The 25,315-nt window shown below is 35.0% G+C and overlaps 2 protein-coding genes across 4 annotated transcripts; one reads left to right on the top strand and one right to left on the bottom strand.

Annotated features, from left to right (window-relative positions):
• The first annotated feature begins 1,634 nt into the window (after positions 1-1,634).
• LOC113514052 (transcription factor GATA-6-like) lies at positions 1,635-21,887 on the top strand. 3 transcript variants are annotated; one of them, XM_031913932.2, is made up of 8 exons: positions 1,635-1,823; positions 10,882-12,081; positions 13,391-13,586; positions 14,954-15,132; positions 15,828-15,959; positions 16,583-16,697; positions 16,772-16,910; positions 18,375-21,887. In XM_031913932.2, the coding sequence occupies exons 2-8, from the start codon at positions 10,885-10,887 to the stop codon at positions 18,430-18,432; spliced, it is 2,016 nt and encodes a 671-aa protein (XP_031769792.2). In that variant the 5' UTR covers positions 1,635-1,823; positions 10,882-10,884; the 3' UTR covers positions 18,433-21,887. The 3 variants fall into 3 exon arrangements, with proteins under 3 accessions (XP_031769792.2, XP_031769795.2, XP_052750109.1); XM_031913935.2 differs by lacking the exons at positions 16,583-16,697; positions 16,772-16,910; positions 18,375-21,887 and having other exon boundaries at positions 15,825-16,007; XM_052894149.1 differs by lacking the exons at positions 16,583-16,697; positions 16,772-16,910; positions 18,375-21,887 and having other exon boundaries at positions 1,635-2,014; positions 15,825-16,007.
• A 2,448-nt stretch (positions 21,888-24,335) lies between these two features.
• On the bottom strand, positions 24,336-25,018 carry LOC113513574 (histone-lysine N-methyltransferase SETMAR-like). Its single transcript, XM_052894152.1, has 2 exons — positions 24,974-25,018; positions 24,336-24,821 (listed from the first exon to the last, which is right to left on the bottom strand). Exons 1-2 carry the CDS (start codon positions 25,016-25,018, stop codon positions 24,336-24,338), a joined length of 531 nt encoding a protein of 176 aa, XP_052750112.1.
• Between the last annotated feature and the right edge of the window lie 297 nt (positions 25,019-25,315).

The following is a 25,315-nucleotide window of genomic DNA, read 5'->3' as shown; positions in this document are numbered from 1 at the left end:
TGGATAAACATGTTATTTTTATTTAAACACTAAACTATTAAACCAATTATGATTTTTTTTTATGGAATCAATCTGTAAGTATATTCTTTCAAATTAAAAAAAAAAGTTTCCAAATCGGTTTACAACTGACGGTGTTTCAAGGTAAAACAAAATAGAACCGAATCGAGTATCTCCTTCGATTGAAAATATATGGCCGCCCTTAATAACGGGGCATGAAGCAATGAAATTTAGGTATAATTCGTATGACGTGTATTTTGAAGTTCAGCACATACATACGTTACGTTTTATGATTGAGACTTGTTTAAGCTTTGGATTATTTCATTACTTTCTGCTCTTTAAAGAAGTACGGTATTATTATTTACTGTATTGGAATAACAGCGTTGTGTCAAATTAAATTAATTAGTTGTGCAAGGAACTTCATTTTGCTTACTTTTTGAACTGATCGCTTAAGTAACTTCTGTAAGTGAATCATAGCTTAAGATGACAGGATCTCGAAGTTAATTCGTGATGGACGTTGATCTCCAAAGAATGCTTTGATGATGAAATATATAAATTAATATATGGTATTTAGAACATAAATTAACGTATTAATTTTATTTGCTACCGAAATAAAGATATTGTATCATAATATTGAATTATGGGGTATTATTGTACATAGTTATTAAATTTATAACTCGCTGCAAACGTGAAAAGTGCATGAAAATGTTGAGGAGGTGGAAAAACGTCGATTCAAAACACGAGTATGGAGTGACGTGCGCGCAACCACCAATAGGCGTGGACTCACACACGCGCTCACGCACACAAACACAAGCGCTAAGGTTGTCAAGCGCTACAAACTGAGAACAGTATCCCAGTGTCACTGCGACTAATTGTTATATATATAAATATAGCCTCTAAGAGTGAACCTACTGACAGTTAAAACTACGCATCTAATTTATTTTTTAAAGTTGTATTTGTATTTAAGTGGAATAATGTTTTTTAATCTTGGGATAATTTTAAACCATTTTTTTTCATTTGAAAAATTTGCTACTTGTATATAATGATATTATATACAAGTAGCAAATTTTTCTTCGGTATCTGCAATTGAAGCAGTTGCGCCTATTTAAACTTATATAATGCATGAATTTTCATAAAATCTTTCACTAAATAAGAAACTTTTACGCAATTTCATTCTTCTAAACACAATTATTTAGGCTATATAATATATTAAATATACGGATTGTATATACATTTATAAACGATACTCTCTCTTTTCATTTAAGAGTTTCCTCTTGTCGGTGCAACTAATTCATGCATCTTCTTACAGCCAGCTCTATCCTTAACCTCCCTATACGACATGACACCTAGAGTTTCTTTTATCTGTCCCGTATAGTTATTCCTCGTTCTTCCTCTTCCTCTTTTGCTCTCTATTTTTCCTTCTACTATGCTCTTAAAAAAATCGTCATGTCGTATAAAGTGGTCCAGCATTTTGCTTCTTCTATTCTCTATTATTTTAATTAATGTCTGCTTCTCATTCACTCTTTTAAGGATACGTAGGGCGCAGTAATAAATGGTTGTGTAAAATATGAGTGAAGTGGCAGCCCTACGTGAGTCGGTCCTACCGCCTGTAACTGTAAGCTGTGTAGAGCGAAGCGGAGGGCTCACAGTCGCGCATACGGTGCGGTGCGTCGCCGGCTGCGGGTACGTGCGAGACAGCGACGCACGCGTGGACTTAGTGAGTGACACCGACGATCATGTGCTAGTGCTCGCTTCTAACACGGCCGGTTACTGTCGGACCCTCGGCTCACGGATCTCAAGTGATTTTTACGTGTTTTTTTATTAAGGTAACAAAAAGCAAATTACTTGGTTTGTTAAAACACACTGAAGTAGAAATGCGAAGTCGTAGCTAAAGAAAAGCGGAGGAAATTTTTTCATTTGTGCGAACTATACTTTTCTAGCATGACGCATCAAGTTGGTACTTTTCTTTTTTGGATTGCAACAAGGTGTGAATTGAAACTATGTTCTTTGCAATATTGTAAGTACTTACATGTACCTACCTACGTAAATGAGCCTCCAATCAAATCCCTATACTTGAAAGAAAGAAACAACAAACTACTCCCTCCTCAACGGACAATATTTCAACAATCCTTTGAATACTCCAAATTATTTTTCGTTATTTACAAATAAACTAGTCCTGACACTGTATTGCTTATTTTAATCTCGTTTAATAATGATTACTTGTCCAAAAAGAAATAGTTTCATAATCCTTTCCCAGTATATGGACGTTTTTAGAACTTCTATCATACTATATATAACTTGTCCATTTACAAATGTTCAAATTTGTAAATTATATATTTAAATAAAACGATTTAGCTTAAAAAAAATAGCTGTAATTGTAACAAAATTATTTATTAATATAAGAGTAAACCCTGTCGACAGCAACATAATTTAAGGAAGTTATAATTTATGTTGGTTATAGTAAAATAATCTAATCAAAAAAGTAACAGAATTTGAATGTAAAATAAGAAAAAAAAATCCACTAAACAAAATGGAATAAAAATCGAAAAGATGCATTGTGCATAATTTGCTGTACATCTTACTAATAAAAAAAAAACTTGAATTTAAATAGCATTCATCTAAAATATTTTTGTGAAGAACAAATCGGTATGGAAAAAAAAATTTTGCTTACATTGATAGGTATAATAATGATGATAATCAACATTGATAATTAAAATTAATCACTACATATACGGTAAAACCAGTCAGGTGTTATGAAAATGTAATTGTACAGCAGTATGAAAGTTTTCTATAATGAATTATGAACTTAAAACGACACCTGTTGCTACGACTGTCAACAGCATCAACCGAATGATTTCCATTCTGTACTGTGAGTAAAGCCTGTGGTTGATACTGAGGTAGACAATTCTAGAATGGTTGTAGTCACGTAACCTTCTTTGATGTCCTTTTGCGAGTGTTCGAAAGAACTGAGTACATACTCTCATTCTATATTTGTTCTTCCAATACTGCACAGCAAGAATTGGCCAACGCTTATACGGTAGACATGGTCGCGGATAAATAAGTTTGCGAAATCCTCATTAAACGACGTCAAAAGATTTTGGAATAGTTAATAGTTTTTCCTGTGAAGTGTTCTAGGTTTTCGTACGTTCAAAGCCAAAATCGGAACTCTTGTAGGATCACTTCGTTGTCCATCCGTTCGAATGGCAAGATCCTTTTTCTAAGGAACGCGTGGAGGTATTAAGTTAAGTTTAATATCATATATTCAGGTTTGCAATCTCTTAACGCAGTGAAAAAATTAAGCTTCTTTAAAAAATTGACGCAAATTATAGACACGGCCGTTTATGTTCCATTTATATCGCATATTTTAACATTCGCAAAGGGAATCAAAACCTATAGGGTATTTTCCGTTGACCTATAATCATGAAATTTAGCAAAGAATCGATGTCATGTAGCACAAGTTAGACACCTAGGTATTCATTTCATTTAGGTAGATTTGCAACAGTTACCACTTTTCTTAGGTCGTATGTAGCTGGAAGCTTAACTAGCTGGCGTTTTTATATACATATTAGTATTTTATATAATTCCTTTTCACATTATTTTTGATATTTATTTATTACATTATATATATATATATATATATATATATATATATATATATATATATATATATATTGACACCTTTTTTGTTAGTTCAAATATATATATACAGTGTTCGTGATATACTCTTTCATTGTTCCTTCAGTCACATAGTATAATAAAAAAATATTAAAGTTTATATAAAATTGTTGCGAAACTTTTATCTCCTCATATCGGTTTTACGTGAGATCAAATCATTTATCTAATATTTATCATTTGAAAACTATATCTGATGTGTTCAGTCGATCACAGTCCTTTGTACAACGGATGTCAAAGTACGAGTACGTACTCTAAAAAGGAAAATACCTATTTGGTTTCTAAGGTCTTAAGGTTTTTAAATAACTTCCTAAAGTAGGTTGTATTTGTTTTTCGGTTATGTTACGCGATTAAATCAGTAATTCTAAATACAATTTGATACCTTATTGTTTTTTAGATCAATAGGCTTTGCTCCCGTGTTGAGCCTATATTAATTTTATCAATTGAAGTCTTTTTATTTGTAAAGCAAAAAAATACTTTTGATTTAACGTTTGTTTTTATACAACTTAGAATGGCAAACAATCTGACGGCCCACCTGATGGAAAGTGGTAACCGTCACCTATAGACATGAGCAGTACCATGGACGTAACAGAGTATACTGTTTCGCCCATGATACCCCCATGCGTTGCCATTCCTGAGGACTCAGGTGTTATTCCTCTGTACCCTGTAAATTCACGCCATATCCTTTCAAACCGAAACACAGCCATGCAAACACAACTGTTTCACAGTAGAAACACGAATAAACCCGTGATAGTAAGGGCCATCCCTTCTTTTCCCGTGACAGTCGTAAAAGGCGACTAAGGAAATTTAATAGACAAGGGATGGGCAGCAGCGTCCCTCTTAAACAATCACCAAACTCTAGCTACGGTCGCCTTCCCGCCTGCCAAACGTGGCAATTATTGGCAAAACTTCCTCTTTGTAGAGGAAGTCTATGTTCATCAGTGGACAGTTTATAGCTAATATAATAGTGATGATGATGGTGATGAAATTATGTTACTGAAATATGGCTAGAATCAAATTACTTTACCTTTGTTCTTGTTATGTATGGAAAAATAATGGTTGAATCATAAAGGTAGCTAAGAGGTATTTTTAAATAGAATGGCAAACAAGCTGACAGCCTACCTGATGGAAGGCGGTAACCGTCGATTATAAACACGCTCATCACAAAATACACTGTGACACCCATAATACCTCTTATGTGTCATTTTTGAGGAGTATAGAGCGTTATATCTTCGCAATCATTACCACCATCATCATTATATCACTGCTGAACATAAGCCTCCCCCTTGGGGGGTTTTGCCAGTAAATGAAATGCTTGGCAGGCGGATTGGCAACCGCAGTCAGGCTTTAGAGATGTTTTAAAAGAGACGCTGCTGTCAATCCCTCGCTCTCCCTTAGTCGTCTCTTACTACATCCACGGGAAATGAAGGGGTGGTTTATTCTATGCCGGGACCACACGGCCGATAGAACTTATCATTCTACATCAATACACATTATACGAGGTGTAAAAAGTACAAAACGAAGTGCTTAATTTAGTTTTCATTTTCCGAAAGGAATCGGTGCTCAACTTTCATGTACTTTCAGCGTACATATTACGCGATATCTTTATTAATTTTGAACCGATTTTGTAATGTGGTTTTTCAATTTGAGACTTAAATGATAGATTGGAACCAAATTGTAGCGATTGATCCCAATATCTACTTGAAAATACTAAACTATAGTTTTAAATTAAATTTTTTCCAATGTGATGTATCTACAAAACATCTTATTATCAATTTGTGCATTACCAGAGATTGACTTTGCACAAAAGTCGTTTGCTTAAGCACCTCTGTCCCATTCGTGTTTCTACTGTGAAGCAGTTGTGTTTGCATGGCTGTGTTTCGGTTTGAAGGGTGCGGATATGGCGTGAATTTACAGAGTACCCTCTGTACTCTGTAAATTCATATATATATATATATATATATATATATATATATATATATATATATATATATATATATATATATATATATATATATATATATATATATATATATATATATATATATATATATATATATATATATATATATATAATTTACAGAGTTATAACTATAACTGTATAACACCTGAGTCCTCAGGAATGGTAACGCATGGGGCGTATCATGGTCGAAACAGTATACTCTGTTATGTCCATGGTACTGCTCATGTCTATAGGTGACGGTTACTACTTTCCGTCAGGTGGGCCACCAGCTTGTTTGCCATTCTACTCGTAAGTGTCATAAAAAGTCGCCGTTCTGGTTCGTATCTGGCTCAAAGGATATCTCTGGCAATCCGACACGGAAATGCCGCAAGTGTCATGGGGACCTTTGGGTCAGGTACGGATCATGAATGGGACTGATCATTCATTTTTTTGTGAATCTATGAAACATAGAAAAAAAAAAATTATTTTAAAAAAATTTTGAAATTAGAATATTTAAGTTAGTCATTATTAATATTTTAATGTAATAAATATGTGTTAAATTTACTTTATGTTCGCAACAAAATTACACGTAAGGTAAATCAGTAGTTATTACATTTAAATATAACGTGTATTTACTAAATATATAACAATAAAAAAATAGTTTTGTAATTATTAAAATCGCTGTTTTTTTTACGGAGCACAATTTACTTGTTCATCTCTTATATAAGGAAGAGAACAAATGACATTTTTAGTTGAAATTCCCAAATATATTTAAGTAAAGTATTTGCGCTTTGCGTCGCCTATTACAATCAATGTTTTATTGTTGAGTTTCCCTATGAAATTCACACGGGAATACAGGATAAATTAGTGTCATGGGATGTTACGGAAATAGCTAATAATCTTATAATTCTACACGTGACATTGTTTAAACTTAACATGAATATATAGATCAATATATCATCGTTGCGGCGTAATAAAGGTTTTTAGGGCACGCATGTACCTACTCACATGTAGGTACGTGTACACCTGCCCAGGCTGTAGTGACATAACGCCATAAACCGATTCATCGTCTCAATGAGGCTATGATAATGATGGGAACTGTAATCTAACGAGGGTGGCATTTAAAAGACTTCAACTTTTATATTTTAATTGTTTATCCAAGATTCTTTTAAAATAAAGTTACTGTTATTAATTTTGTACGTACTTTGCACACCATTTGTTATTACCAAATCAATCTAGTATATATATTTGTTGTATAAATTGTATTGTATATGTGTTGTAATAAATTGGTGCCACTGAAAATCAGCGTCATGTTCCAAAGAACATGGCTTACAGCTGAGTAACACCATTTTAGTGCCTTTTCTTTTCATTTTTGATTTTTCTTAAATGTTTTTTTTTTTGTTATAATGTGTGAAATTAATCACTAAATAAATTATTATTTCTCTCTTTAAAAATAAATATAGAAAATGTAAGAGTTATGAAGGCTTTGAACACGATAAAATTACTAGAGACCCAGCAGTAAACTGTATAAATTATACCACACACGTGGGACATTCAGAAAGTTTTGCGACCATTTGAAGTCTGTCGTAGAATTCGTCCGGTTTCAGGCGACACTTAAAATCGTAAAAAATCACAGCGCGAAAATGTTCTCGACGCAAATCCATTTTTCAATGAGACACTGTAGTTTTAATTAGCTCGCAATAAATGTGGAGGGAAATTTTGAATTTAGAACGTACCTATTTTTACTTATAAGTAATCATATTTTTTAATAAATTATAACTGGCCAGTCTCACATACATAACAACTTTTTCTCGAAATACTTTCTGAGTGACCTGGTATATCCAAGCTAATTCATGAGTTTTTTTTTTAATTGGTATTAATATATATAGTACACACACACACACAGCTGAATACCTAAATTATATTAAAAAAATTACTTTAAAAGAGTGTTTCCTGTGAATATTCTCAGCAGATAACAACAATAAGTAGGTATATTGAAAACCCAGCGATAGAATCGTCCAAAAATTTAATTTTATATTATTATAAAAAAGTTTAATTACCTATAGATATTTATATTCTATTCTAAATATGTAATACAATTATAACAAATTAGGTATTTATATCTTAAAACAATGTTAAAATTTCTTTTTTTTTTTATAAGAATGATGCAAAAGTAGCAATCAAAACAATGTTAAAATAATCATAGATGTATTTATTCTATAACTAGTTTTTACCTGCAATCATGTCCGCGTGTCCGGGATATAAACATATCCCAGACACGCAACCGGGAGAAAAAGTAGCCTATATTCTTCTCCACTCTTTATAGAACGTGTGTACCAAATATTATAACTCTAGGTTATGTCGTTAAAGCGATGTAAAATAATAAACAAACTCACTTTCGCATTTATAATATTAGTAAGGACTAGTGAGGATCACTGTTAGGATTTCGATTCTCGATTCAATATAAAAAAAGGCTTATGTTTTAATAACGATAATTTTACATCGTAATTTTATGCCATATTAAATTTCGTTTCGTGTAAGTCACTAAGAGGCGAAAAATACACAAATACGTTTTTATAGTCATTTATACACTTACATATTCCCTTATAACTAATAACTAAAACCTTCTATAAACCTATTCTGACTATAACGAGGGGGGAAAGGGATTGTTAATAATGAAGACTGAGAATCCCATTTCTAGCAATATACCCAACCAGGTCGACCTCCTCACGGTTCCTCCTGGAAACTGTCATGGTTAATTACCGATGAATTCATCATGATGGGCTAACTGGCCTGTTTTCATTCTCATCTATCACCCTTCACTGGTGCTCCGCCAGCGTATCCCGTTAGCGTAGGCGGGGTTACGATCCCTTTTTCACCCATCAAAAAAAAACCTATTCTGACTATTGAAGTCTCACTTTTTGTCACTTTCTTTCCAATTGGGAATTTAATGTAAAAGAAAGAGACAACACACTTCAATAGTTAAATTAGGTTTGTAGGACGTTTGACATTCATATGAATAAGGGTTCGAGTGTTGGGGAATAGGTAAATAATACTTATAATAAATCTGTAGAGAGTTCAATTCTGTACATGAAATATAACTAACTATCTATATATAATAATAACTATATAACTAATATATAACTATAAAATAACTATCTTGTCCCTCCACCATAAGCTCCCATAGTCGCCTCTTACAATACCCGCGGGAAAGGAAGTGTTGGCCCATTCTATGCCGGGAACTACACGACGTTTAATATATATACTATAAATATATTTTATAATCAATATTTACGTTCGAACAGTTTACTTCTATTTTAGTCTCATTTTAATTTTGTCACTACTGAAATCACTGCTTTTTTTGGGTATTAACATGCTTTGATGGTTGACCTTTTGTTTGACCTCACAGGAACAAACTGAAATGGAATTAGATTCTCTGTGCGGGACAAACGCGTTTGTGTCTTTTCGTACACACTTTGACTTGCTGTTTAATATTGCTTGTAACAATACAAAAGCGAACTTATAATTAAAAAAAAAAACCTTATATTGATTTAGAACTGCCGAAGGTATCGTATAATACGAATATGCAACACAATACACATTACGCATGAGAAATATAAAAAGGCAAATTTAAACTCCTCTTTTCTTAACTTAGTTTAAAATTGTAACGAGAGGAGTAATATTTTTAAAATATGTATGTTATTTATAAAAAAAATGTAGTATTTTATATTAGACATCTTATTTTTTTTAATTAACATTTTTCATATCTGTGTACGCATCGTAGAAAAACTATTTAATATACTTTTATAAAATTTTGTGTGTGTGGTAATAACCTAGTATCCAAGTAAAGATATAAAGTACCTTTAAATATTTAGGAAAACGCATAACTACTACAAAATTTGTCTTCTTCTTTCTTCTCTTCTTCTTCTTCTTTAAATCTTTAAATTATTTAGAGATTTAAATGAAACTTAGAAGTCTTTATTTTATCCTTATAACAGATCCCTATTAGATGCTTTATTATCAAAATTAACACAAACAACGCCATGGTTTCGTTTTGTGTAGTGCGAGTGAGCTAATAGCTCCATCGCTTCGAGCACACGCAGTCAAATAGATACAAAGAGATCTATTAACACTACGAAATTGTTATCAAGCAGCGTTGGACCCGTATGGTTATCATGTACCATCAGTATACTGAGCAAACATCGCGCCGGTAAAGCCATGCACCGCGGGGCTGTCAAACGACAACGGAAACGCGTAGGTAACGGGCTCGCGCCGAATCAAATTGCACTCTAACGCACTCAGGTTTGTGACTAAATTTGATGTGGTTTTTGGAAATAGTTTACTCGAGGCTTAAAACTAACCTTAAGCTGAAGAATAAAAAGTCTGCAATCGCGTGGTGGCCGTGATTATTTGTTCTCGCTGCGCACACAAACGCTCGGCGTAGTCTTCCGTCGCAACACAGAGCGCGGCGGCGCGGTGCCGTGCTGTGTCACGCTCTAATATAAATAATTACCTATGAGCACAACAGTGGAAATGATTCTCACATATAAAAAAAAATATGATGTCTACCGGTTCTCACTATTCGATAAAACTCTCGAATAATATGCTATAAATCACTACAAAATTCCATAAAGAATCCATCGTTGTCTCGGTTTTGTAACATGGTACTTAATTTTGTTATACTGCAGCAGAATATTTTATCGCCGCTTTTTTTTTCAGTTACACTTTAGCAAATCTATTTTCATGGTTGGATATAGAATAAAGAGTAAGAAAAGTAGTCAATGTAGCAAAAAAAAAAAAAAATAAAACAAAAAATATTTAAGATAGCATTTACAAGTCATTTTATAGAGCACTTTGGTCTATAACACAAGTTCCAAAAGATATATATATATATATATATATATATATATATATATATATATATATATATATATATATATATATAAAACTACTATACGTAATTTACAAGGCTTGTGTAATTATTCTTAATAAAATTAAAGATTTTAATAACGAACCTATGATTTGGTGTTAAGAGAGTTGTTAAAGTCCATTGACTTTTAAATGTAGCAAACACGAAGGGGCGCGGGGCGCGGGCGCTGACGTGCGGCACAGCGCCGGCGCCGACCACGGCCTCATATTTGTTTCCGAGCCGACCATTTCCGGTCTAATGTAGCCTTCCTACATACTGTGTACAAATCATAATTCGTTAGAACGGAACACGTAAAAATATAATTCTTCGTTATAAGTAACACAAGTCTTACTTTCAACAGAAAATGGAGAACGTTACTTCAATGGTACGAGGTGGAAACGAGGAGCAGCGCGAAGAGGAAGCTGCAGCGGAAGCACTGCAGTTAGTTAAAAGTGAGGAGCGGATAGAACAAGAGCAGCAGCAACCTCCAGAAGAGGGTGTCTCGGAGCCAGCGGCTGCAGGTCGGGAGCACTCTCCGCCTTCTCACTCGCAGTCTGTCATCACATCGCGGCGAGCGATTCGCACAATTACAGCCGCCGGTCACATCACCACAGATCCTGCGGAGATACCCAACGATGACAGTGTTAAGGACGAACCCCCAGAGTCTCAAATAGAACATGAGCAGCAACAGCACCATCTTCAACAATACGCACCTAAGCTGGAAGAAGGCGAGCCCCGCGATGCAGTGCAGCAACATTACAAAGATGAGAGATTACGATTAGCCGAAGCGGAATCGGAAGGTCGCCACCATGTATTTAAACAGGAAACCTATAGAGGTGTTTCTTCCCCAGCCGAAGTTGTAGATCGTTTGCAACAACAATATGCACGTGTTCCACCTCAAAGACCTGATTACCGTCGTGGACTAGCATTCCGTTACGGAGCGCCCCCGCATCACGTAGTGGTAACGCAGGAAGGCGAGGCAGAGGAACACGCTCACGAAGCCTATCTCGCACATAAAGAGAAAGCAGAACAGTTGCAAGTATACGCAACGGCATCCGAAGGTGTTCCAGGTGGGCAAAGTGACGGACGGCAGTACGGAACGGTATTGAGTGATCAAGCGGCCGCTTCTAATGCTTTGGAAATGATACAAACCACGTCACTGAGTAACCAGCAGGCGGTCGGGGTGGCCTACCAACCTGTCAAATATGAAACGCGCAGTGACAGTGAGCCGCGGCCGACTACTTACGCGAGTTTACAACCGGTAACATCTGTGCACGGTGGATACAGTTACGCTGGACAGAGCCCACAGTACGGTGGTGCAGGATATAGCGCGTATGCTAGTGGAGGCAAAGAGTTGCTGACATTGTACGGCAGTGGGTCGGGGGCGGCGGGAGCCGGCCCGCGCGGCGACGAGTCGCCGCCTGGTCAGCTGATGTACCGGAGCGACCCGACGCTGTCCTCCTCCTCGCTAACTACTCGTGGAACGCACGTCGTGTACGGCTCCGTAGTGCCACAAACGCAAGCAGTTTACGAAGCCCCACCTAGTCCAAATTCGCAACAAGTAAGTATTAGTAACTATTTATTGTTTTAATATCAATCACAAAACTCTTATTAGATCGTAGATTTCATACAAATTCCTAATGAATTTGCATGAATACAAGTAGATACAATAGATTAGAAGTATTTTATATGAAAAACAAAATCTCTGCATACAACCGTGTGGTGTGCAAATATTGAATTTGAAACTTGTCCTTAAAATTTTACATTAAAAGATAATAAAACACATTTCTCAGTAAGCCAATTGTAAAGTTTCTCATTAAATATTTTGATTGTCAGGTCTCTGTATTCTGTCGTTAATTTATTATATTTTAACTGCCATCTAGTAACAATTCCTGGTGCACAATGCGAGTCTATGTCGAGGTACCATGAGTAGTTATCTATTTCTTTAACAAACACTCTTCAATCTTTCTCAAAATATGTGTAGTATTTTCGAATAAATTTACCCATTTCGAATGTGTAGGTATAGCGATGGTAATGTTAGTAATTTATATTTGATGAAAATTGATCTACAAGAATCTTTCCATTTAAGATTAAATATTGATCGAATGCATTTCTTTTGAGCTGTGAATGCTCATTTAGTACCTGTTGAGTTTCTCCATATTATTAATCCGTATCTTAGAATTGAGAACACGTGGCTGTGATAAACCATAGTTGCTATCTTTCTGTCAATGAAATTTTTATTTTTTCGAAGTATAAATATAAATTTATTTATTCTTTTACATACGTTGTCAATTTGTAATTTCCAATTACAGAAGTTGTCAATAGCTATTCCTGAAAAATTCATATTATTCACTTGTTCTACGTCATTATTACTGTATGAAATATTTAAATTTTCTGTATGGATATAGAATTTTATCATTATATATCTTGCATCTCATAAATTTAGGTTTATTATTATTAGCATCTAACCAGTCAATTATATCTTTTAATGCTTTATTAGTAACTTTTATTGCATTGATAATAGATTTTTCTTTAGTCAAAAGTGTTGCATCGTCAGTAAATAGTATCATATATTGGTCAGTTGTTTTTGGCAGTTCATTAATATATGTTATAAATAATATGGGACCTAAGACATTCTCTTCTAATTTTATTTCTTAAGCTATCAGTGAATGCTACAAAATGTAAACGTGCAACAATAATGTTATTGCAAGCGTCCAATAAATATTACCCATATTATATCGATCTACATAATTGGGGAAGACGAACTTTCTGTTAAGAAGCGACAAACACATCGTCAGTTCAATCCTATTTAAGAAAAATTAGGATGGATTTACACAAATTGGTACCAAAAATAAATCAATCTGTACCAGGTGACGTTGTACACCCACGGTAACACAGTGCAGTACAAAGTGGGCGGCGAGCACTACCTGACGCAGGGCGGCACCGTGGACTACGTGCCGGTGTCGGGCTACGAGGGCGGGCTGCTGGTCACCGAAGGGTACGCGCCGCCCGCGCAATCCTGGCCCGGACCCAACCTGCTCGCCATCGACGACGGCTTCGATCCTAGTAAGCTATTTAATGACTTAAAAGTTTTTACCTTAGACTCCGAACATAATGCCATATGGCATTAAACTCGTCATTTTTACAAAGTTTTATTGTGCAATAAAAAAAAAATACAGTGGTACCTCGATATATGAGTGCCCTAATATACGAGTGTTTTGAGATACGAGCCGCCGAGCGAACGATATTTTGCTTTGAGACGAGAGCAAGATTTGAGATACGACGAATTGCACACTACACCGCTGCACACGACCCCAACATGCGGCGTGGACGTTGGTGTCTAACAGTTTCTCCCACCTCAGACTAACACTTAACAAAAACAACCTAGGTGGTTTTATGGGAGTACGGATTAATGGCATTTCGATTAATTTCAATGGGGAAATTTGCTTTGAGATACGAGCAATTTGACATACGAGCAAGGTTTCGGAACGAATTAAACTCGTATGTGGAGGTACCACTGTATAATAATTGCAAAGTATACTTTGCATTCGTGTGATCCCGGCATAGAATAGGCCATCCCTTTCTTTACTGTGGGTGTCGTAAGAGATAACTAAAGAAAATTAATGGTAGAGTGATGAGCAGCGATACCCCGTTAAAATATCTCTAAAAGCCTAAGTGTGGTCGCCAACCTGCTTGCCAAGCGTGGCAATTACTGGCAAAACTCTCCTCAGGGGAAGTCTTATGTTCAGCAGTGGACAGTTAACGCCTAAAATGAAAGTAGACTTTGTCCCCCTAAACACAGTACTAAATATATACTATTTTCATTACTATTGGTTGAACTACTAAAGCGTTAACAAATAAAGTCGCCTCCACATTTAAATATTAACGACAGTAAGGTAGAAAATAACTTTGCTTAAACAACAATTAGATAAAAAAAAAAAGTAAGAAACATAAGTAGACAAAGATGTTATCAAATTTTATTTAATTATCAAAATAGTATTTAAAGTATAGTTCTTTTTTAACAAAATTTAATTCAAATCCATTCAGACTTGTTTACACATGAATTAGTATTAGTCAATCACCTAAATATTTAATATTTGAACAATCTATTTGGAATTTCACTGCAAGAGCAATTCCACTTAATTTTTTTTTAAATCAACGTGTAAATAACGACCTCAGTTTGCTCCCACTTATTAGATTATTTCTCTGCTCAATTCTCCGACTGCTGCGTTATCAGATATTAGTATTTTTAATAACAAATTAGACACATTTTCTAAATGTTGTTTAAAAATATTTAAGTTTGTAACATCAAGCTATGGCTCACTACACGTTTTGGGAAACTGTAAGTGAAGTGAGCATTTTGTACTTAATAAATACAAGTAATCTACGTTTGGTGATGTGATGATTTGAAAAATAAATACTGTTTGAATTAGACATGGCCGGGATAGGGGAAATGAAGGAGTGCGTGAACTGCGCGGCGGGCACCACGCCGCTGTGGCGGCGCGACGGCACCGGCCACTACCTGTGCAACGCGTGCGGCCTCTATACGCGCATCAACGGCGTCAACCGACCCCCGCTCAAGGGGCAGAAGACGAAACCGCAGCAGGCATTGGTATGCTCTCCCATATTTATACGACTGCCTTAAAAAAGAGTAATATGTATTTTCATGATTCATGTATGTATGTAAGTTCTATTATTCTAACATAACTTTTAAATATCTGGACAGATTTGGATGTATTCAGTTTTGTTACAATCAGTATATCATCCCAAGTGACACTGCTGGTAATTTTTTTTTAAACAGTTCGGTTATAACAAGGCAGTCGTGTATTATTTTGCGAAGCAAAATCCACTTCTTGAAGCATTTAATACAATTTTGCACTTGTTTTTAGATTAATTTTTGACAAACCACATGAGCGGTAAAACATTGTTGATATATCCGAAAAGGTTTTTTAGCCAAGACTATTCTTACACATAGGTATATGCTGAGAAGCAGTAATGAGTACTCTGTAGTTTGGTCTGAAGGGTAGAATAGTCTATGTAATCTTTGATATATATCCTCAACGAACGGTAACTGAAAACACGTAGGAAGTGTTATGGACTTGTACAGAATAGAATAGAATAGAATAGAAAATCATTTATTCAAATAAACTTACATTGAAGCACTTTTGAATAGTCATTACATTTTTTTTAATCTACCGCTCGTTCGGAAAGCTGTCTCATCACAAGAAGAACGAGCAAGAAACTTGCGTGTTGCTCTTTTAACAATGCATGCAAATCATTCAATATGTATTGATTATGTGTCAGCAGCCAACGAACGGCAACCGTCGCATGGGCGTGACGTGCGCGAACTGCCGCACCGCCAACACGACGCTGTGGCGGCGCAACCACAACGGCGAGCCGGTCTGCAACGCCTGCGGACTCTACTACAAACTCCACAATGTAAGTACTACATCTTCACTTTTGATAACATAACAATTGTGGTTCGAAGAACGTAGTAGTGCCGTTTAGCACATGCACGCAAAAGATACAGCCAACGGTTGCCCACCCCGGCGAGAACATATGAGTGACAAGTATCAGCTGGGAACTACATGAACCCTGATACCCGTAGTTCGATAATAATGACGTATTTTGTGATACTAGATAATACTGAACTGTCGGTATCGTGGTAGAACTATCGCGGTGATTGTGCATCGACCACGGGCGGCCCTGATTAGATGGCGAGCGACAAAGCGCCAGGTATCTAATCGCAGACCATTGCAAGCGCAGTTATCAGGGAACTCCTCGGTAAATATTGGGCCTGTATAAAAAATCAAAACACAGGGTCTCATCTAATCTCGCGAGATAAAACTCGGGGCTACCGACTGATAGAGAATTATCATCGTGCGACCACGAATATTCATAATGAGATAAATAATCTTTTATCAATTATCTCCTCGTAGTAGATACGCTTGTTTAAAGGATGATAGGACCGCGTGGCGGCAGATTACGAGGAGTTTCCCCGCGCGACGAGACGAGACGCGCGGTGCTCGTGCCCGTGGTACATGTGTCGCGCTCGCTTGCAGGTCAACCGGCCGCTCAGCATGAAGAAGGACGGCATCCAGACGCGCAAGCGCAAGCCGAAGAGCATGGGCGGCGGGCACGGCGGCGTGGGGCGGCCCGGCGGCGGCGCGCTCGCCGGTACGTGGAGTTGTGTGTGAGTGCCGTGTGTGGTCGCGCGCGTCTTATAACGTGTGTGGTGTGCTGGTCCGCAGTGGAGGCACACTCGCACAAGGTGCTGCCTCCGCTGTACGCGGCGGTGGAGGCGGGCGCGGGCGGCGCGGGGGGCGGCGGCGCGGGGGGCGGCGGCGCGCCGCTGCTGCTGCTGCCCGCAGCGCGCCACCAAGCCGATATGTGAGTACAGAACGGTGCCACCATCCTCCTTCACGATCCCATCTGTTACTATCGACACGGGCAGCGCTCCCGAAGACACGCATGCCGTCTCAGATTTTTCCTTCACGAACTATCCGCATGCTTTCTCTATATTTCTGCACTGCTCTGCCCTGCTGAGTAGAAATTATTATTAGTTTAGCCAGCTCTGAATAAAACAACTTCACGTACCGCATATCGGCTTAATGCATAATATTATTTTAGCATCCTATGCTTTATGTTGTTTCTCTTTTTTTAAACTCGTCACCGAGTCCGTGCAACCTAATTAAGGCCGTCTATAGTAAACATGTCGTTTCTCTGTATAAACTGAGTAACTTTTCGCGCGCCGTGTGTTTGCTTATGTCTTACGTTATCTCAAGGTTCCACCGAGTGTGGCGTCGTGGCGTCGTGGCGTCGTGTTGCCATCAGTATCAGTTCGTAGCCACGTTGTGTGAACGATTTGTTCAAGTTGCAAACTCATTCCTGTTCAATTTAAATATTAAACGAACGCACTGAACACATTGTTCACCACAGCTTCATGTATTGTTCTCTACGTCTAGTAGTTTTACCTAGATTCTTTACCGTGATCACATGGGCCACAATTTAAAAAAAAAAAACATGAAACGCCACGATGCTTACATTACGGTTCTATTTAGCTTCCATAGCGTTAAAGTCTCTAGAAAGTGGTCACATTATTTGTTTTTTTTTTATATTGGCAAGGGTAATTTAGTTCAAGGGACATGCAGCTAGAGGGTAACATAGACGCTTTATACAAATCATATAACTATCATTCCGTATAACCCGGCGATGCAGTTGCACCACGAGATGGTATCTGAAATAGAATCTGTAGCTTACCTATAGGTGCGTGGTGAAATCAAAATCGTTAGCATCTTTTTAAACATTCTCATCAAAAGAATAATGAAAACCGACATAATTTTAGCCTAACTATATTAACACGACGCGCCAGCTGTTAAGTTAGTATGAGAAGCACACAATTATATGTCATTTTCGAATTCTTGTGGAATTTTTGCCCTAATATATTCTATAGTATACTATATGCGTATACGCAGACTGCCAGTTTAACGTACAACTTAAATTTTACCTCTATGTGTCCAAATATAATACGATTAAATTATAGTTACACACAAGAAAGGCTCTTTGTATACCTACAGAGTTGAGTCGTCTCACATTCTAAACGTAATATTTACTAACTACTATTATTTTTAACAACTGATGATCTCATAGAGTTAAAGATTGCTAAATAGGTTATTCAAAATAATCTTACATTCATTCTACTTCAGACACCATCTCCTCAAAACAATTGTCTAAATTGACAAGCGTTATTACACCTTGCTTTTGTATTAGAAAGTATGTTATATGTTATTATTTTGTATGTTAAAGTGTAGTTTATGATACGCATGTGTGAATAGTGGCGCCATCTATCCGCAGGGTACCAACGTTAGATCGATCGCCGGGCGGCGCGTCGCTGCACTACCGGCCGCCCTAACCACGCGACTGGTAGGCTATTAGGCACACAGCAGCCAACCTAACCTCGCTCTGTACATATTAGCTAGGATGGAAAACCTCTCCACACCGGAGATTGCTGTGACATCAATTTCAGATTAATCTCGTGATACATTTACTTTAAAAAAAACCATTCATACTCACTTTTTTACTTTATCCGAGCAGTGAGTACTTTATATTATTCTCAATTTCGTGTATAATGTAGTATATATCATATATGTGTAAGTGTATTTGTTATTCATATATATTTATTCGTTTATATATGTAATTTTAGTATGTATGTATAATATATCAATAATTACTAGTGCCGCTTTCGAGTATTCTGACACTTCCCTATGGTTGACTGGGAGAGAATGCTTTTAGCATTAAGCCCGCCATGTACACATATATGGTATGTACTAATGAATAAATAAATACAAAATAAATACATTAACGTAGACTAGTAACTAAATGCAGATTTCATACAACGCTATTCTATTAAATATATATTTATTTTCTAATAAATATATATGTATGTTTATTTTAGTTTTATAAGTAGGTAACATGATACGATTTCGAATAACTCTGTCACTTTAACTATGAACTTATAGTTATTTTCAATATTTGTCGCCGCGTAACTACACGTTTGTTTTTATAAAGGTTGACTGCGAGAGAAGGCTATATAGCATTGTCTATGGTACCAAATATTTTTGTAAAAATTGACAATGATAAAATAAATCAATAGCAACATTATTCGAAACCTACGTATATACAAACCGTGCTATAATTCATGTGAAATTATGTTTTAATTTTATTATAATATAATACTAATATAGTACAGTTCTCTTTTCATTGAAATTGTATTTAATAAAGATATATAATTTTTATTTATTTTATTATATTTGAGTAACAATTCATTGACATATTTGACATATACATTAATATAAGACAAAAATCTCCTCAAATAAAAATCAAATATTTACCACGAAGAATATTATTACTTATTAAATAAAATAATGGAATCCACAAACGTATTGTAAATTGGTAGAGTTACATTTAAAATGAGGAATTTTTCCGTATCTAAATTACATAATGTATAAAAACATTTTCATTGCATAAATTTTTTCTTTCTTTACAAATAATTGCTCACTGCTACTTGTTGGTAGTTAGATTGATCTGAAACCGATGTGACTTTGTACATAAGTTGTAGGCATTGTTAATAATTTAAGGTCCATGAATTATTTGACCAAGTTGTTACTACGGAACAATTAATTTGTGTTGATTTATTTAGCGGTAACTACACACAATCGTATACTATGAAGGGTGGAATAGGAGTCATCAGCATTCTTTTGAAGGAATGTTTCTCAATAGTCAAACGAAATATTTTTCTCGAAGGAAAATTTTTCTCTCATACTGACTTTGAAAATTAGAAACGTCGTGTTACTATGTAGACTGAAATTTTTTTATCATCTTTAGAACGCTCTCGTAGAAGGATGCTGAGGCTTCTTTTTAACTTTGTATATATATAGTACGTATATTTCCAGTCCGTATCTGTTACAGCAACTTAAATGCAAATTTGATTGAATTGAGGTACAATCAAATTAAATTGTATTACCTCGAAATAAAAATGTATCAAAATATTATTAGATTTTATTTTTCTTAATAGGCATAATATGCTAAAATTATAAAGAATTGTTATTACAAATATTTTTATTTCTGTTTGAATTATAACTTTTCACTACGACACATTTTAGGTATTTATGTAGAACAATTTACTATTACTTTAGTATTTTCTATTGTTCTCTGTCTGATAATACCAAAGGAGAGAGGCATATATTTCTAATGGTAGTACCCACAATATAATTTGACGTTAACAATCTGATTATTTGCATTTTCTTGTACATCGTAAAGATATTGACATCATAAATGTAATGTTGGTTTTGCAATTTAGATTAATTTTGTTACAAGACACATCTATTAGTAGTAACTATTTAAAGTTGACTGTACACCGTGTTAATTATACGCGGGACATAAAACTCTAGTGTTTAGAGAATTTATTTGAAAATTCAATATTATGTACAATCAGAGACCAAAAAATGTCACCAAAAACTCAGTTAACCATTCTATGCATTAGTTCCTCGACATTACTCTTGTCTTGCCATGTGTTATTTATTTTAATTTTAATTCGGGACAGTTTTGAGCGTAACTTTTGTATGGGAATATATTTTTTTATTGTAATAATGTGTATAGAGTGATGACGAAGCTGCCCATCTTTTCCTAGGTCATTACTATTTTCTATCAAAGTCTCAATGCCTTAATTTACAAGTATTGATACCTCTTTATGAAAGTAACCTCTTGTATTTCCATAATTAACCTAACCATGGTAGGTGGTTGGTAACTGTCCGATACTGAGACCCTATGTAGGTATATGCGTATATACCGATATAAACATCTCCGAGTCACTTTATTAAATATTATTTTATGAAACTAGTAAATTACGAGTATTTTTGTTGTTCCTTATCTATTTCTAAACATGAAGTCTGCTTTTAATTTTTATCTCTAATTTTTTTTTACTTAAATTTATTTTTGTCTTTATTAATAAGATTGATGAATGTGGAAGAAGCGAAAGAGGTTTGTTTGAATCGAAGCATTTGGCGTTCCATTGTTACTGCCTACCCTAATGGGAGACAGGCGTGACAGATATGTATGTATGTATGTAATAGTAAAATTTTTAGAATATATAATCATCAAAATAAAATGACATCAGTATCAATTAACATATTATAAAAATTAAAATATCTGCAAAACATGTAATAGTGTTAACTATTTTCAGAGATTCTTGAAAGAGTCGCTAAACATTTGTGATCTAAATACGCCTGCCTCGTGGACTTACTTCTTAGACAGGCATATCGCTATAGAAAAATCTATTGACACGATTTGAAATAAGCTGTCAATCCTAATTTGGACGTAGCGTCCCACTTGAAACATCTCAAAATACTAACTGCGGTTGCCAATCCGCCTCCAAGGGAGAGACTTTTGTTCGGCAGTGGATCTTTTCTACCATTATACCCGGCTCTGCTTTTAGACAATTTTTCTGTATTCTCTTTATTACGTATACGTGTTAATCTATGTGCAATATAGTATATTAGATATGAATTAATTTGAGGTTAGTGGTAACCCGATTTTAAAAACAATGTATGCCAACTTTAAGTCTTTAAGAGTTGTCAGGGAATTCTATGGGCTACTCGCTATGAACTGTCGCGTTACGAATTTATAATTTATTTAACGATATTTTTGTATAAGTAAAGAGACTGTGACCGTTTCCATGCTTTGTACATACGTGCCACATGTGTTATGTTGTTCCTGTAACGTGTAAAGTAACATTAAAGTAAAATATATGGATAAGTTTTCAAAGAACAAACATGTACCTATTTGTAATAAAATTGAATTACATACCTACACTATTTGTATTATTTCCCTAATTTCGAAGATATTTATAATCATATCATGACGCCTTCATAATCATGTTACTAGTTCAGCTGTCATCACATCTTGCAAAGAAAATTTCCCTTTTTGAATTTAACTTTTTATTACCGTCTCATTGTGTCTGTACCGTTGCCAGTTACATTATTTCAGTTATCTTTTTTCTTTTTTTGTTCCTTTATTACTTTCCATGTGGTCGACATTAAAATAACAATGCTTGTCTTGGTAGTATTATGTACCACAATTCCATTCATATACACTTTCCAAACATGGCTGCCCTCCCCAAAAGGGTATCGTAATTTTTCTTTTCAATGATTACTACCACCCAGGGCGTTGAATGAGTAATACTTATTTTGTAAATTCATAAATTATTATGAAAATAAATTGATATTAATATATATAATTTATAACGTAATTTAGATTTGTTTTTAGCATATATATATATATATATATATATATATATATATATATATATATATATATATATATATATATATATATATATATATATATATATATATATATATATATATATATATATATATATATATATTTATAACTCCATTAGTTCTAAGCCGATTTGGGAATTTCTTTTTTATCTGAAAGAGTATATTTATAAATTGGACCTGCATAAATTTTATCAAAATCTGTTTAGTTTTTAATTAAAATAACTAGTTTTTTCGGGTTTTTGCGGAACACAATTTTTAATTATATTATTGGAGCAACTAGGTCATTCTTTCTACTCCTATTATACTTATTATTAGTATAAATTAATCCAGTCTTTTATATCGTATGGCATGTTTTACCATATTTTGTTGGTAAGTCTTAATTTTTTGTCACTACGTAAATGAACCTAATTAATGTATGTACGTTATAAATTAGATATGATCGTTTCATCATCGTTTCAAACTTTATCAAAAGGAATTGAATAATTACAATGATCAATAAAAAGGTTAGGGAGATATCGGGGCATCTATCGTATAATGCGCAATGACGAGCAGTACTACAAATTATATTTAAGAAAAGAAAATAAATTATATTTTAGAGGCAACTTCCAGCAGCAGTATGTCAACCTAATGGGGTATATAGGGGAGGAAAGGGATTATTAGTAATAGGGTTTGACAGCCCCACCCCTAGCAATGGGGTTGTTAACCTTTTTTTGGGGGTTTCCCCCTTTCACTTTTATGCAACTTAGAATGGCAAACAAGCTGACGGCCCACCTGATGGAAAGTGGTAACCGTCGCCTATAGACATGAGCAGTACTCTCAATTCACTACCATATCCTTACCTTCAAACTGAAACAGCCATGCAAACAGAACTGCCTTACGGTTGCAACACGAATGGGACAGAGGTGCACAAGCAAACGACTTTTACGGACAAATTTACGGGTAAAAAACTAGTAATTATAATAATTTAGTAAACAATAAAACAGGATCAACGATTCACAATAGGCTAATCCGACACGCCTAAAATTAATAATGACTGGTAAAATATTTACTAATTTTAAGCCAAAGAAAAAGCCATTTAAAAAATATAATTTTAATTGGATTTCTGAATTATTTTATTTATAATTGTTATTACAATTTAAAATACACCATCGAACAATACAGTTTAAGTACTATAAACAATTTAATATTTTTTATATTAATCAATCATGTTAACGATTTTATATCCGCCACGACATCTACATTATGTGTGTGAAACTAATATACCGCATACTGAACAATGTAGATGGCACCACTTACTGTAACAAGTTATACTTTTAACAGACTTAATAACTAAATTAGGATTATGTTCAATGACTCAAACTATTAAAATAAATATTATAAATATGAATTATTAAAATTTCAATTATATTATGGTAAATTATACTCGATAATTTTGTTCTGTATAATGAAAGCAAAAGAACTACGAGCAACTTGAAAAGTTTGCTTTCACAAATTAAATATTTAAATTACTCTGACAGATGTCACTACTGACTACCGATGTTATTCAATCACGTTACGTTATGTGAATGTGTGTTATTATATTAGTTATTCGTTTAAAAATATTAAGGGTTTATTTACTAAAAAAAATGTAATTAATATTATGAAATACATATACCTACCTTAATTTCACATTTTTATATAGAAATAAAGAAATTGATTACTTTCTTAAATTTTAGAACTATGCAATTTATATTATATAGATAAATAAATAAAAATATATATAATTAAAAGAAATTGTGAAATTGCTTACGACTGGTAAGTTAGTCCTGACGCTTTGTTGTGAATGTCGATTCAATAAATGTCAGCCTTCTGGTCACTAGATGTCTCTACTAGTCAGCCATAATTGACATTAATTAGAACGCGTCAATTTCAGAGATTGATTTTGCTCCTCAAAAATAGAAAAAGCGAAGGACCCTATATATACCACCGTTGTTATCTATGCACTTTTACCATCGCATAGGTAGTTCATTGATACCTTTACTAAAAAAACCTTGGGGCGAGAAACAATAAACTCTTTGAAGGCGGTTTGGTCTGCCGCGTCGGAGTTGAATTTTTTTCTTTGTAAGAAGTTATCCAAATTCCAGAAAAAGTGGTAATCTGTAAGAGCAAGGTCCGGGGAGTATATTATGGTGCATGTTGCAGACATTCCAATTGTAACAGTCTGTGGTCTTGCGTTGTCGTGAAGCAGCAGTGGCCTAGAGAGATAGACCAATCTCGGTTGTTTAGCAGCTAGTTCTTCCTTCGTGATTTGCAGTTGATGACAGTAGATATCTGCTGTAATCGTTTGACCAGATTTTAGAAAGCTGTAGTGAACGACACCGGCGCTAGTCCACCGAACACTCACAAGTAACTTTTTCTGAGTCAATTTTCGTTTAGAGCAGGATTTGGCCGGGTCTCCAGGGTTCAGCCATTGCGACGAGCGCTTCCGATTATCGTACAGTATCCATTGTTCATCACAAGTAATGATTCAGTTTAAAATCTCTTCATTATTGTGTCGGTTGAGTAAAGTAACACAGCAGTGGACGCGTGTTTGCAAGTTCGATTCAAATGGATTAATACAGTTTTATCACTTACCGCAAAGCCTGCAGCTATCTCTGAAGTACTTTGTGATGGATCCATTTCCATAATAAAGATATTAAATAGCAATTTATATTTATATATATTTTTTATACAACTTAGAATGGCAAACAAGCTGACCTGATGGAAAGTGGTAACTGTCGCCTATAGACATGAACAGTACCATGGACATAACAGAGTATACTATTTCGCCCAGATACCCCCCATGCGTTGCCATTCCTGAGGATTCAGGTGTTATTCCTCTGTACCCTGTAAATTTACGCCATATCCCACCCTTCAAACCGAAACACAGCCAGGCAAACACAACTGCTTCACGGTTGAAACACGAATTGGACAGAG

Source organism: Galleria mellonella, unplaced genomic scaffold, assembly GCF_026898425.1.
Source record: "Galleria mellonella isolate WM207_F2 unplaced genomic scaffold, CSIRO_AGI_GalMel_v1 utg1917, whole genome shotgun sequence".
Taxonomy (NCBI): Eukaryota; Metazoa; Arthropoda; class Insecta; order Lepidoptera; family Pyralidae; genus Galleria; species Galleria mellonella.
Note: the sequence above shows the minus strand (reverse complement) of the source record. Positions and strands in the feature narration are given on the sequence as shown.